Source organism: Strix uralensis, chromosome 7 (assembly GCF_047716275.1).
Source record: "Strix uralensis isolate ZFMK-TIS-50842 chromosome 7, bStrUra1, whole genome shotgun sequence".
NCBI classification, from domain to species: domain Eukaryota; kingdom Metazoa; phylum Chordata; class Aves; order Strigiformes; family Strigidae; genus Strix; species Strix uralensis.
Window position 1 is genome coordinate 11,011,913 of NC_133978.1, and position 15,429 is coordinate 11,027,341.

At 38.1% G+C, this 15,429-nt stretch overlaps 1 protein-coding gene across 6 annotated transcripts in view; it reads right to left on the reverse strand.

Annotated features, from left to right (window-relative positions):
- The window catches only part of GRID1 (glutamate ionotropic receptor delta type subunit 1), a 551,826-nt gene that overhangs the window by 106,586 nt on the left and 429,811 nt on the right, over positions 1-15,429 (reverse strand). For all 6 annotated transcript variants that reach the window (XM_074874413.1, XM_074874419.1, XM_074874415.1 and 3 more), the window contains one exon: positions 8,642-8,815. In XM_074874413.1, coding sequence (XP_074730514.1) covers positions 8,642-8,815 — 174 coding nt within the window. The remainder of the gene's footprint in view (positions 1-8,641; positions 8,816-15,429) is intronic.

Sequence of the window (15,429 nt, forward strand, 5' to 3'; positions counted from 1 at the left end):
AGAAACAAAATGTTTCATGTTCATGCATGAAATGTTTCATGCAAAACCTATGAGATGCTATCACTGAGAATCTCCCTCATCTGGCATTGCCATCTTCTTTCCCTGCTTTTCTTCCAGCCTTCCTGAACAAGCAGTCCACGTTCCAATATTTGTTATTTTATCCAGTTAATCCTTTCCTTTTAAAAGAGCTTCCAAAGCACCTAATTTGCATATTTCCTCTTTTTAAGAAAAGTAAGTAGTTGAAGAGTTAATAGGAGTCCCAACAACTAACTCTCTTCCACTCAGTCTCATTTGTCTCCCTACTCTGCAGATGTTTTCCAAACAACTTTCAAATAAAGCAATCAGGTGAATCCTTATTATTCAACAGGGCACTTTTCTTCTTCTCTGTCAAACTACTGTCCGCAAAAAAACCCTATCAAAACAAAACCTCAAACCCCCAAAATAAACCACCCCAAACCACACACCACAAAACCCACTTGCTTAGAAGTAGATTTTACGTGCATACAGAAAAATGCAATCCCTTATGTGCCATCATGATCCTCTTTGCTCCCCACTGAATTTGATTTTACACTCTCACTTTTAACTGACAACTCATTGTCTGTTGCCTTGGAACTGCCACAATTCAGAAATGCTTTGCATTTTCTCAGTTTGGCACTGTTCTTTTTCAGCTCTGGAAAACTACAGCCTCTCCCAAAACCAGTTTGCTTGGTTTGCTAGCAGAGAGCTCTCAGGAAAATATAAGATGTACTTGGGTACGCTGCTTTCCTTCTCTTTGTACTTTTCATGCTCTTAGAGAAGCTGCCACGGTTCTGCATGTATAATGGACTGAAAGCTTGAGAGAACAGCTTTTGAGGATCTTAGCCTACCTGATCATGCATCCAACTCAAATTACCTTCTGTTGTAGAGCAAAACAAAACAATATTGTGTTTGCCAACATAATCCTCACCATTCAGTTAGACCTATAATGGATGTTATCACTATCGTTTCATTATTTTCTTTTGAAAGAATGATATAAACTGAGTGACAGCAAGAAAGGGTCTGCACAAGTGGAGTTTCCCACTGTTTACATCCTTCTGTCGTACATCTAGAAATGTGTACCAAGGCGGAAGAAAACATTGCAGAGAACACAGCAAGTTACTTTTTGCCATGGAAAGAATATTCTGCACATCCTGTTGTACTCACTTATCCATTGGTATTTTGCCACTCCAGTTCTCTTCTACTGAAAGCCTGCTCCAAAAAATGAGTATATGGTACTTTTTAATCAGCAAAATTCCTTTTTTCATACAATCATACTCTGAGTATTTACTCCAGTAAAAATTACATGCATACATTTCTACATTTTACTTTCTACTCACTTTGTCTAACCCCAAATGGCCAACTAGCTTTATGCTAGAAAACAGAATTATGGAACCAGGTCTAATCTGATGCCTGAGTAGTGTTGTGTGAGTGTAGCTGAACAGTCAATTCCTTCAATACCTACAGTAAGACATATTATTAAATTACTGTGGGGTATATTTTTATCTTCTTTTTTCCTAATTCCTTTCTGTGGTAGAAAAATAAGAATACTTAAACACCTCAAATATGCTCCTCTTCTCAAAATAATACTCCCTTTTACCTGAATTCATTACTCTGTATGTATTTTCTTGTAGAAAAAAGTTACTTAAGACAGAGAAATTCTGGCCTGATCTCACAATAAATCCAGGGCTATAATAATTTCCTTTATTTTCCATTATATTCATTTTAATACAGCAAAATCTCTGGATATGTACTAGATTGTATTTGCAACATGAGTTTGCTGTAATGTTCAGAATAGCGGTGCTGTGAAAAGAAAAAGGATTCAGTGGACAAAGCCTGTGTACAATTGTTACTGCACCTGCACACGTATGTTAATCTTCAGCTAACTATCAAACTCCCTCTGAATACAAACATGACCACTGGAAAGGGAATCTGGGAGATACCTGAGGGACCAGCTATACTGTTTCCACCAGTGCTGTCAGAGGCATGAGAAAATAGTAAATCAAAAAATTAGTCTTCAGGTAGCATTCAGAATTGGTAGCAAAAGAAGAGAGAAGAAAAAACAAGGCAATGTACTTGGCTGCTTTGGGTTTTTCAAGCTCTGGTGCATTTATTTCCCCTATTTATATATTCACAGGGGGAACAGAGAAGGGAAGGACATATATCTGCCTGCAGGGATTCCCCTTCATATAGCAAAAATTCCTAGATGAGAAAAAAAGTGTTTCATTTCTGTCCTGTTTGGAGGAAGAAACAGTAATTTTCAGTTCCTCTTTCACTTTATTGCTGAGAGCTGTAAGATCTGGAGGTATTGACTGAAATGTTTCTTGATCTATCTGCTATAAGAATGATGGTGACTGTTCACCAATATATTAAAGAGTATGCCCTGTACATGAGTAATTTTAGGCATGTTATGGTATATCTTCTGCAAATTATTCCAGATTTTATGAACCTTTTTTTCGCCATGAAGAAAGAATCCACCATACGCTAGTAGAGCAGAAAAGAAATTTTAAATGAGAATGGAAATCTTTCCTATCACATTATTAAATGTAATTTTATAGAGGTTTTTATGTGAATTCCATGAGATTTTCCAGAGTGATTTTATTTTTAAAGTAATATATGAAGATATCTTTTAGCTCCTTCAGAGGCACTAATCATAGACAAGTGCTCTTCTGGGAAGACCAGCAAGCCACAAAGACTGACCCCAACTTCTGAGCTGCCAGCAGAGTCAGAATTCTATCCAGACAAGACCACTGAAGAGACCAGCTGGGAAGACAAGCTGACACCCAGATGCCACTGCTTCAAAAACTCATTCCCAAGCTGGGCATCTGTACCCTGCTGCTGCCAAAATCACCCTGTGAGTGGCCACAGCAGTCAGCTCCAAGGATGAAGCAGATGGAAGAGGAGCTCAGACCGAGCGCAGCCTGCCAGCAGCAGAAACGCTTGCTGCCTGGGGAGGGATATCATTGTGCTTGCGTATGCACACACCAGCATGCCCTAAAAACTGTGTTTCAACTTTCAAAGTTCAAGTACTGCCAAACACAGTTACGTACTTGTATCTCTAATGACAGGATGCATCTTACCAGGAGCAGTGAAGATGGATGGCTTACAGTATAAGGGCATGCTTACAAGGGTATCGCTAGAGTGCAGAGACTGAAAATTTGACCTATTTAATTTTCTTAAATTAGTTTGCAGAGCCCATTGTAAGACTTTGCGTGAATGCCTGTGTTTTAAATACATGCTTTGCTGCTCATGGAGAACAAAATTACAGCCAGCAGTCTGGCATTCATGAGAAAACCACAGTCAAAAAACAAATGTTCATTAAAGACTCAAATGTTAGCTTCAGACTTCCAAAGGGCTATTTGTTATCACTGAGGCAAATGAAAGCCTGAATAAAATTTTCCTAAAACCACAGAAAAACAGTCCTCAACTGTATATTTATTCAAGCCTTCTGACAGTAAGGAATCTAGCTAGTGTATTATTTAGCGCTTCGCCCATTCTAGTTTTAAGTATCTCAAACAATGGGGCTTCCAAAGATTTCTTTGGAAGACTGCACTCTTAGAATCTTTTTTTTTTTTTTACTTATAAGCAGCTTTTCTTTCCTTTTTATTTTTTCCCCCTTTTTACTTATTCACACATCTCGCACCACTTTTCCCTGCCTACAGTTTCTATTCTCTGAATGCCCACTGTCCTTCAGCTATTTATTATGAGTATTTATCATAATTATGAGTGTTTTCTTACTCAATATGTTTTATAACAACATGTTAACAATAATACAAGGCCTGGACTACCCTGTAATGCTCAAGCTTGTTAGCTGCAGGCATTGGCTTCACTCACTAAACATCTCAAGAATTTGGCACAGCTAACACTAACTGTCCAGGGACAGTCTAGCAGGAGACATTTGATAAAGAAAACTGAACACAACTAAGAGTCAGACAGGAGGACAAGAGGTAATACTGGAATTGTAAAACAGAGTATAAGATTATAATTTTACCCTACCTCATTTATAAATAAATATAGGTCCAAATTAGATTTCAGAGGCAATAAACAATTAAAAATGGAGGTACTGACCCTTTCTTCTAGCCACCATTGTCCACTTCCTGATAGAGCACTGAACAAAAATTCAATGAAATAATTATGTAAATAGAGAACTCCAGCAGCCAAAAGAGGTAGTCTGAGCAGAGAGGAAAAGCTTACTCCAGAACGTACCTGGGGTTCTAGCCTCCAGCGTGCTCACAAAATCCCATGCAGGCCAGAGGACACCTGCAGTTGTCTGGGATTTTTTAACCAATTCTTCTGCTAATGTACCTTGTATAAAACACATGCAACTGGGCTCCGGGGAGAGATTATGTCACACAACGGGCAGTAAAGTCAGTTCAAGGATACTTTTCATTCATGTGGTACTCAGAAAGAGCTTCACCATGACTGAACATCTGGCCAAAAGTCCAAATCAAACTTTGCTAGAGAGATAGGTTTGTAAAGAAAGAAAAAGAAAAACGTGACTCATCAATCCTTTATGGGAAAAGGTGAATGCTTTAATAGGGCTTAGTCAATATTTACTGCCCCCAGTAGCACTTAACAGCTGTGTAATAACAGCAGTGTAAACAGGTCAAATGAGAGTAAGACTATTTAGTTGGACAAAACTGCAGGATCAGGCCCTTAAATTTAGGCAGCCAAACACATTTCCAAAAAATAACTCCACTTACAGTAGTTAAATTGCAGTCATTCCCGAAGAAAAGACAGTTCATAAATAAAAATGCAGCTCTGTAGGAGCAACTACTAAGAGATGCCTACAAAGATATCTGATGGTCAACTCTTTGAAGAATAAAATTTTTACACAGGGAGAAGAGTAGCTGTTTCAATGAATACCCTCCCACACTTCTCAAAATCTTCTGTTCAAATACGTCAAAGCAATGACTGGAATACCTCTTCAGCAGAGAGGTTGAACTCTGAATCCTGTGAGGAATAACCTCCTTAATTTTGTGACACAGTTTGCTGGGGTTTTCTTTTTGACTTTTTAATCTTACTCTATATTTTGGACCATGCTAAGTGATTTTAAATACACTGTGTCCCTGATATATGCTTTAATGTAAATAGAATCTCACATAGATTGACTGTATAAATGGTAAATATGGGAAGAAAGAAACTGTAATGAGAATTACATTTCTAAAGAGAAATCTTTCTTCAAAAACATTAAAAAAAGGTTTTTAGTTTATGAACACATCATGAATAACTTGATAAAAAAAAAAAGTTCTTTATTAAAAATCAAGTTTGTAGACAGGCTTCAAAACCAATATTTAAAGGGGAAGATTTTTGAAATAAGCAGGTTATGCATTAAAATTCCTTCAATTTGACTCTGTAAGGCTATGTCTGAAATAATCTAAACAGTTTAATAGCAGTAATCACAATAAACACCATTCAAATGCCATGCAGGGATACTTACTAGGGCTATCTAGGACTAACCAGATTTAACTATAAATCCTGAAGTGCTTCAGTATTCTCTCTCCAGATGCTGATGGCCCAAACCACAGGATACTCATCACCAATGGAAGACAGCAAGTTCTAAACTGTCACTTTTCCACTTACAAAAAAGTAAGAGAGATGGACACAGAAAATCATGTATGAAGAATAAGAAAGAGATAAATGTAGTCCTCTGAACTCAAATAAAATGACCAAGACGGGAAACTTTATAAAGCTTTCTCTCCAGTTGGAGCAGAAACCCAGCTGGGTATATTATATGTGCAAGAAATAAGGGCATGAGCAAAATTTTGACAAGCGGGTTGATGGAATAAGATTGGATTTCCACAAAGCATTCAGAACAGATGAGTTTTTGGATGAGCTTGCAGAACAGCCTGATCTTTAAAAGCCTTGTCAGAATGCCAAACTGGGATGATCACCCACTGAAAAACAACTTTCCAGGATATGGTACTAAAGACACTGAGAACAAAATCGTTCCAAAAAGATTTTCATTAATTTAGCCAGAACAAAGTTAATAATCCATGACGTAAATGTTTCTTTCTTTACTAGGTTGTTAAAAATGCTAAATTTTCCCCTATAAAAATCTTACAGCTAGAGGCTGACAGAGATTAGTTTATTCTTCTTCAAAGTCATTAAATAAATAATTAACCAACAATAGCTGGTAAGTTACCTTGACTACAAAGAATTATTAATATGAGATTGCCCAAGGGAGAATGAGCCAGGGATTTCCAAACTGTGGTGTTAATCAAACTACTTCAAAGTAATGCAAGGACTCAGTACTGGCAGGCAGTCACTGCCTCTGGTGGATTCATGCAGCCTGACATGGAGCTGGGAGCTACTGCAGCCTCTGGCAACAGGGGTAATTTAGTGATGTGTTTCTGTACAGCAAAAGGTCAAAACTATTTTTTAAGCAAGAAAAAGGAAACAGAAGATTGGAAGTACCTGAATTGCAGGACCATTAATAATATGTCAGTCATACTTGGAAATTATTATGAGCTGTATGCCCACAGGTGTTATGTAAGATGTTTTGGCAAAGCCTATGAAAAAAATGCAGTTATGGAATGCTTTAGATATAAATGCACATGCTAAAAGCATCCTATAGTCAATCTGTAGAAACTTAAAGATAACACAAGATATATTGGGGACAGCTAATCTGAGAGATGTCACAAGTGCCTTTCACCTTTCATGATATTTCATTCCAGTGTGGTTGGACATGACAGTTATGGAATCAACTCTAAAAGGCAAACTTTATACCTCTGCACTTCTTTATATCTCTTTCTTTTTTTGTCTAAGTGTGTAGAGAAGGAACTAATGGACAAAGCATAGCATTATTGTCCTATTCTCTTAAGGACAGTTTCTAAGGTGGTGTAATATTTCTGAAAGATAGAAACTGAGAATGTTTTACTTCTCAAAACCCACATTTTGGAATCAGCAGGAGAAGGGTCCTTCCTAAAGGGTCCCTGTCAGTGAAGTCTGGTAACAGGGCACAAGGCTGTTCATGCTAGCAAACCAGTTACTGTTTTAGCAAATAAGAATTTGCTCAGAGACGTGTGTCAGAGCCCTTCAGATGAGACTCTGAATTAGATTATGCATAAAACAGCACAGACAGCAATACTCAAAATCCTGCTGTAATGTAAGATTGTTCCCCAGTGAGTGATTTATTGGTGCAGGATAGATAATTTTTTCCAAATACTGGAAACTGCTTTGATCATCTGAAATTAGTGGCCTTTGTTCTCATTACAGCATACCTCAGAATTACTAACAAAGATCAAAAGTGTATTTTCTTTCTAAGCCAAGATAAGCATAGACTTTCCCCTGTGCGGAAAGAATACACCAGAGCTCAGAACTACAGTGCATGTGATTGGCATTTCCCAAACTTTGGCACTGCTATGACAGAACCTGAGTCGGCAGAGGTTGTCTTCAAGGAGGAAATGTCCATATCCCTCTCTCAGAGAATTTCAGTCTCTGCAGCTACAAGTTTTTAGTAGGGCACAAATAAGTAAAATAAACATCCCCATCCATGTTCCTTGGAAAATCTTGACCTATCTACCTCTCTTCCTGAGAATTTCCCTACCTCTCCTGGTTTCCCATAAGCCTTACACCTTGCTCTTCAGAAGCTCTTTCCAGCCAGCACGAGTTACCTCCAGAAGGACCTCTCACCCCACACTGCCTTCCTGACCAGGCTGCAGCAGTCCAAACTACCAACAGCCTCCTCCCCACAGCCTAACCAAGCCCTTTCTAGACTCACACTAACACATAAAACCCACGCCTGCCAACTCACAGGCACACCCACTGTGGCCTTGCTCAACCCATCTCAGGTTAAGACTAAATTTGCAATTAAAAGTTTCTAATCAAGTTTATATTCTCAGTCTCACTAAAGTTTTCCATTTTATCCAACAGCTTCAACAGTAATACAAATGAGATTCTTAACTGTGTCTAAAGTAAACCAGAGTCCCATTGAAAGTCCAAGATCTGTGTTTCTAAATTACTGCACTGTCCTTGGAAATAGCACCTAAAATTATATTTAAATTACTGCAAGAAAAAATCTGATATCTGGGATAAATTGCCAAGAAATCTTGAGATGTTGCTTACACCAGAGTCAAATCTGTTACCAAAATCTGGAACTTGAACTAGTACTGCATATTTCACACGCTCAGACAATTATCAGCTGCTAGAGACTTCTGAGACTATTGAAATGGGACAGATTGAATACATCAGCTGGATTCAGTCCATTTAACTAAAAATGAAATGCTCCACAGCCCAATACCTATCAGAGTTCTGTTCTCCTCCCAGATTAACTCTTTCGTAGCAGATGTCTAATAGGCACAAATATAATAAGCAAGCAGTAACACTGCAAGACTATGATAGCATAACTTTTCTTTTTTCAAATAGAAAAAGATTTTTAAGAGAATGAAGTATACAAAATAAGCTCTGAGTTAGTGCAACCATTTGCTGGTACTCCATGGACATAACATCACACCTAAACCACTCAGTCCTGGGAAATAAAATAAATAAGTCAGGAAAAGTTGACCAAAGGTTACATGCTCAGATTTATCAGTACTCATTTTATTCTTCCTGAGGTAATAGTCACAGAAAACTCCCTCATGTCAAATTCCTAGGATGGACTTTTCTGCTGGGCACAGCTACTGACCTGCAGCATCTGAAGATAGCCTTCTTGTGGATCGCACAGCAGTGATGATATTCGGTGATTGTTCCTCATGCATCTCTGATTGTTGTCCCTTGAGAGAGGGAAAATTTGCCGGATAACTGTCATCCTCCCCAGAGCACTATGTACCAACTCTAGTATTTCATTATCGGTGATTTCCTGTGAATGAAGACACAGTCTTTTACAAATATATATTTGTCCAGATGTTTTATATATTCCTTTCAATATTGGATAAATGTTTTAAAAAAGACAATAGACGAAAAAAGTTACAGATGCACATGTTTAGTCTAGGCCAAATGTTCTTATTTTGTGTTTAATAACAACAATGGTATTTTTTTACGCATCATCCGAAACAAAATTATCTCAAGCAAAAGAAAACAGCTTAACACAGTACCATCTATCTTGGCAATACTAACATACTGCAGAGGTAGTTCCTCACAGGAAAGCACAAAGACAGTCTCAATAGATTTCTAAGTAAAAAACAAGAGCCTTCAAAACAAATTTATATAGAAAGAGTTTTGGTTTAACAGAATAGAACCTCACTACCTCCTCAGAACAAAACAACAAATGAAAAACATAACCGTCTTTAGGAAATATGGCCCTTACACCTAAGAACAATGTTACAAGAAAGTACTTTTCCCAAAAGAACAATAGATCATTTCTGCAGACTAATCCTGATAATGACTCAAGGAAGTCTTTTGAGGTTATCTGTATTAGGAAATAAAAACCAGGAGAAACCTCATGGAAGGGATTGGCACACTTAGTAGTGCAAGTTTCTGCACACAGAATAATTTGGGATAAGACATAAGGCGATCTCAAGGACAGACTTCTCCTTCTTTCCAGACTTCACACTGTCTAAAGCTTCTTTGCAGACCTTCCCATGTCCCAGCCTCCTAACCCATCCTGGGACAGAGCCTACATCTACTGCCCTTATATTGCAACTGAAGCCAACTCAACTACATGCTTTACGTATTTTGTGTTTAAAAAACCCCACAAAACCAAAACTTCTTTTTTTTTACCCCAGGATAAATAGTTCGAAAATCAGGGGCTTAGCAGATCCTGAAATCACAACAGCAGTACAGCTTGTGATGGTTATTTCCAGGCAGGAGTCCACTGTGAGGAAGGACAGGCAGTGGCACCACTGGCTGCATTCCTTCCCCCAGGCTCCTCCTCCGCAGGGAGCAGCTTTACATCCCAGCTCCTTACCACTGCCACCAGCAGCATCTGCAAGTCACATCAGCCTGTCTCCAGCACACGTTGGCTGCACTGCTGGGCAACCCATTGCCCAGCCTGCACAGGGCTGCTCTCAGCCCCCTGCAGGGTAGGGGGCTGCAAATAATTCATGTTGCTGTACTTACTCGGTTAACAGGGCCCACACCTTGTGATGGGTCATCAGCAGAAGTGAACCTGGCCCCGTACTTTTAACATTCAAGAAAAAAATTAGTTTGTTTTCTTTCCATTTTCTCTGTCAAGCTGTGAGTGAAATGACCATGAGGTTGTTATAATTACTTGTTACGGTTGACTAGTACTGTAGCTTTGGCTCAATTTAGTTCTTCTTTGCCGATTTCCCATCATTTTTTAGGAACATGAATTTTTAACTTTGCAGAAGGTGAAATTCATTACATTAACGACAGACCAACTGGTGTGGTGTGAAAACAGAAAATCAGAAAATAAATATATTCTTATAGAAGCCAAAGATTTTGAGGCTTATAGAAAATGTTGGGCAGGACCTGTAGCCTTGCAGGTAGACACCAAAAGAGACGCACAATCTCTACAGATCCCTCCAGACTGCTGCCTTGGGTTTCTCTTCTGTGGGGCTGTGGGGGTTAAAGCCACACAGCATATCTAAGCTGTGGTCTGAGGGAGTGACGATTTTATGCGATAGCTTTAACTTATAACCCCCTAGGCTGCATCACTTGGCAGGCAAACTCTGACTGAGTGGCTGAAAACAGGAAAAAAAAAAAAAAAAATCACGAATCATCCAAACCTTCAGTTTACCTCACACCACACATATTTTATGACCTCTCAAGTGATGCACAGCCTTTCAAAGATATCTCATAGCCTGTGTCAAATGCTTGACTTGAGACACATAAGCCTATACGTAGCGGACCAGAACTGCTTCCTCGATGGGATTTCCAGAAGTAAGGTAGTGGAGAAGATCAATTATGTTAGACGCATTAACCCAGGTTCTTCCCACATAGCTATAGGCACCAAGTCATAAAAGCCTAGTTACTATGCAGCCAGAGAAGAAAATCGGGAGCCTCTGGAGGGAAATTCAGAATTTAAATTGGGCTAAATCTGACTCTGAAAGTGCCGCCTTTTTCTATGTGGACAACTGACAGTAGCTAAATCCCTCAATGCCTCAGTTCAGTACATAACACCAAGACGAACATCTTGCATTTTTTTCAGCTGATGGACATTCATACCAACAAATGATTGATTCCTTTTAGAAATTGGGTTCTTTTTAGAAATGTAAAAGCGTAGAAAAAAAAAGTTGTTGGAAGTGCTGGGAACAAAAGGTCTATGCCTGCATTTTTGAGCTGTTGCTCTAAAAGCTAATGGTAACTCTGGGACTTTCCATGCTAGTTCACAGGGTGTTACAGCCTCAGGCAGCATCAAAGCGCACTTCAGGCAGGTTCAGGAGCAGGAAAGCATGGCTGAGTGCCTGAACTGCAGAGGAGAGCAACTCACCACCATCCTGCACTGGAGCAGCCCGGCTGTGGCTCCCCTGGCCAGGGAAATGCATGCCTTCCTCTTGCCTGGCATAGGCAGGCACTGCAGACTTGTTGCCAGAAAGCTCACAGTCCTGGCTTAGCAGCACGTGAAACCTTAAATGTCACATGCAGAAAGGTCACCTGCATTCTAACTGTGATAAATACAGGGGGAAAAAGAAAAAAAAATGAGCCAAAAAAGGAAAAGCAAGTATATATGAAGTTGGCTCTTACTTTTACACCCATCAGAGTAACAGCACATATCATAAAAATAGTTCTAAGTCTTGGAGTCACAGGGGAAAAAGCATTTCACACTGATCTTACAATCAAAGTCTATTCATCTCATTATTTGTTTAAAAGCAATGTGTTTTCTTTCCTGTACATGATATGAAAATATTCTTTACACTGTGAAACTGACAACTAAGCAAATAATCTAATTTGGTCCTAGAGGGGTTTTTTTCAAACAAATGTATCCCAAATTTCCAATTATTGTTCTTGGATCATTACACAGCACAAGACAGCATACAGTAATTACCGTTTGTGGCACGCGTGAATGCTGTATTCTAAGTAGAGCTTATCAACTGGTTTGGCCAGGCAAGTGCTCCTTGCAAAATTCCATATCATATGCCCTCTTTTTGGCTTTCATGATCCCATAAAGTTGCAACATGGGGTAAAATCTTTTCTTAATATAGATGGTGGCTTCTACTTGTTTTCGGCGATATGCTTTAAGGAAGGTTAAAGAGCCTGCCTCCCTATTGCTTGGCACTTTTGATAGCAGTTTGCGCTCTGGCCTGTAAATACTGAATTTCTTGAATGATGGAGCGAGAGCACTTCACCCAGGGATAAAAGATGTTCTCTTATCTAAGTGCTCTTATACTGGATTATTCTTCTACTAAGGGAAAGAAGTGTGCTATTCCAAATATTTCAGGGAACACTTAAATATTCTGGTAGGCAGACATAAGTGTAAGATTGACTATTCACCCAGGCTAGTAGTAGTTCTCACCACACAGCTCACCACTGAAAGGGTATTCCTTTAAACACTGTATTTTCTGTTCATGTGGCATATTAATGTCAAAGTTTACTCTTCAAGAATTTGTGGCATTCATTTATCTATTTATTTGCACACAAATATCAGTCACGTGGGGAATTCATTTATCTATTTATTTATCTGCACACAAAGAACTTCAGTTAGTTTGTAATACTTAACCATATTGCTCAGGGGAATATTTAAATCTGCTCTAGTTGTGCTCAACTATCATAACACAAATTGCAAAATGAGACAATTATGTTTCACATTACAATCTCTATTTTCCTAGAGGTAATGACAGAAAATTATAAATTTTAATTACATTAATAATTTAAAGAACCAAAACAGATTTCCAGAAAGCACTTCCCTGAAAAAAAATGGAGCATTAAACTGAATGGCAATGAGGACAAGGATGCTCATGGAGATAAGATACAGATTTACGTGAAACTTTGCGTTAAGATTGATACTGTTTGTTAGGTTATTCTAATTTCCCTCAGTACACTATGTACATCTATAAAGGGTCACTTGTTCACTTGTTGAAAATCCAGAAAACATCCTTCAATTGGCTGTTTTTTAAAATGTTCACCACAGCTTACCCTGTGGCTTCTCTGTATCCTACATGAACAGATACACGTATATATAAAGGCTAATCCTTTAAGGTAAGGGCACAATCCATTTTTCATAGCACAGAAAAAATTCTAATACAATCTGCATGACCACCTGTCTAACTCCCATCCTTACTGTCCTCCCACACATCCAACACGACCTCACTTCTCTTCCTTTTACCTGATGCTGCCAAAAATCTCTACAGGGCTGTATTTATAATTTAATTGAATTAGCTCTATTTCTAGAGATAAGGAGTCTGCACTGGGTGTCCAGAAGTCTTTCACAAATCATAGCAAGTGCCTGTACAGTAAAAGATCCTCCAATTTAACAAAACATTAGTTCATACTACAAAGTAATTACCTTGGGGGTGGGGGGGTGGAAGGCAGAATATGATAGCTATCAAAAACTGGACAAAACAAAAAAATCACCATTGATTTTACTGTGGATTTCACTGATAAAACAACTCATGAAAGCCTATCTAACCTTGCTCCTAGCTGACAAAGACTGTTTCCGTGTAATTCAACAGCATTAGAATTAGGTCAATTCTGAACCCTACAAATTTCTTTGAGCAGGATGCAGGTACACATGCAGTACAATTTCATGTATGTGTATATCTTCCAAGCATATGTAAGAAAATTATACATGTTTGTGAAAATAAAAAAAAAAAATCTGCAGTGTCAAATATAGCAGCCAAAAGGAGAGAAGCAAGATTTCTTTGCACAAGTAGTAAATACAGAGTACCTGGAATAAAACTGGAATAAATTGTAATCGTAAATTGTTAAGATTTGCATTGAAATGTGTCATTTGCTAAATTTTAAGAATTTTTCCACAATGTGTTGCTTGTATTTCTATTCATTTTTTTTGACCATTTTTAGTCTGTGAGCTTTTGTATCATTTGAAAAATTCTTAGAATGCTTACTCTCCTTGCATTAGTAAACTATCATTAAAAAGTCTGCTTTTTTTCAAGAAAAAATAAGGCATGGGGATGTGTAAAAGGTTTATTAACTTCTTGTTATCAGAGTAAACACAAGCATCATTACACAGATGACTTAAAAAAAAAAAAAATCTTTTGCCACTTCCATATGTAAAGAAAGACAAGAGCAGTCAGACCTGGTTCTACCCAAGTAAAAATGAAGCCATAACAATTTGCACAGGCTTGTGGGTCTAACTTTCAATCACCCAAAATGCATATAACATAGGAATTTCTAGAAAAAAAAACAGAAAAAGATTTTCCAAACAAAAGTGAAGAACAAAAATCCCATTTATAAGGGATCTTTCTTCTGAATTCATAAATTCCCCCAAGATTAAAAACCCTGCACTACGAAAACACTATTCATCATGCACTAACACCTTCCTACATGCTACCTGTGGGGAAAAAGTAGTTTGCTGAGATACTTTATCTGATAATTACTATTCTATTTTCTGATCATTTTCTCAACCATTGAAAAATATTTTATAGAGGAAAATAAGAAAAAAGTGCCCAGATGATAGTTGAGAAGCCATTTGATTCTCAAATGAAGAGGATGAGTAACTACAGATATACTGGGCATGTCTGACATGGTGAAGAGAAAGAAAACAACCATTGGTAGAAGCAATGGAGCTGCAGGATAGAAATGGAAAGTAAGAAATACATCACACCAGGAGAGAGATGACGGGACACTTTCTCCTCCCTCATATAACAAACTGCCTCGTACAGACAGTGAAACAGTGGTGAAGAGAGACCTATGAAAACAGCAGAAATAAAGAGAATTGAGCTAGAGTCCAGAAAAGGATTAGCAGAAAGGTGTTTTGAGTGAATGCTCTGAAAGGGGAAAGGAAAAAGCATCAATAATCTTTTTCTGCACTTTGTTCTGACTGATCACCTAGGTTGAGTTTCAGAAAGTTTTATTAATCAGATGGAGATCTTGAAATTCATCCGCTGACAGCACCACCAGCATCGTTTGGAAAGTGGCATCTGTCCAAAAAGGAAGAATAAGGTCAACTACTGTCTAAAATATTTCACTTGCATTCAAGTGATGTGGATAACATCATCTCAATGTGGCTCAGAGCTCCCCAAGTCCCTTAGCACTCTAACTTTCTGTCTAAGGCTTCTCATCACTGATGAAATGTGTACTCTTGCTATATTTCAAAATCTTTTTATTACTTCTCCTGCTGAAATTACAAGACCTTTTCTTCCTACTTCACTTCTCCCTTCTCCTCCTCAATGATGAGGACTTCTTCTGATAAGTATCATTATAGTTGTGAAAAATTTAACCAAATACTTTACAGCTGCAATTGCTCTAGTAGTTTTGCTGTGCTTACTGCCCACAACTTTTCCAAACCAGGATCTTTCTTGTGGATTGAAAAGAAAAAACATCCAAAAGCATCCTTTCCTGGATGTTAATTAGAGTTTAGTTTTATTTTTCAATTAAAGCTTACAAGAATTTCAG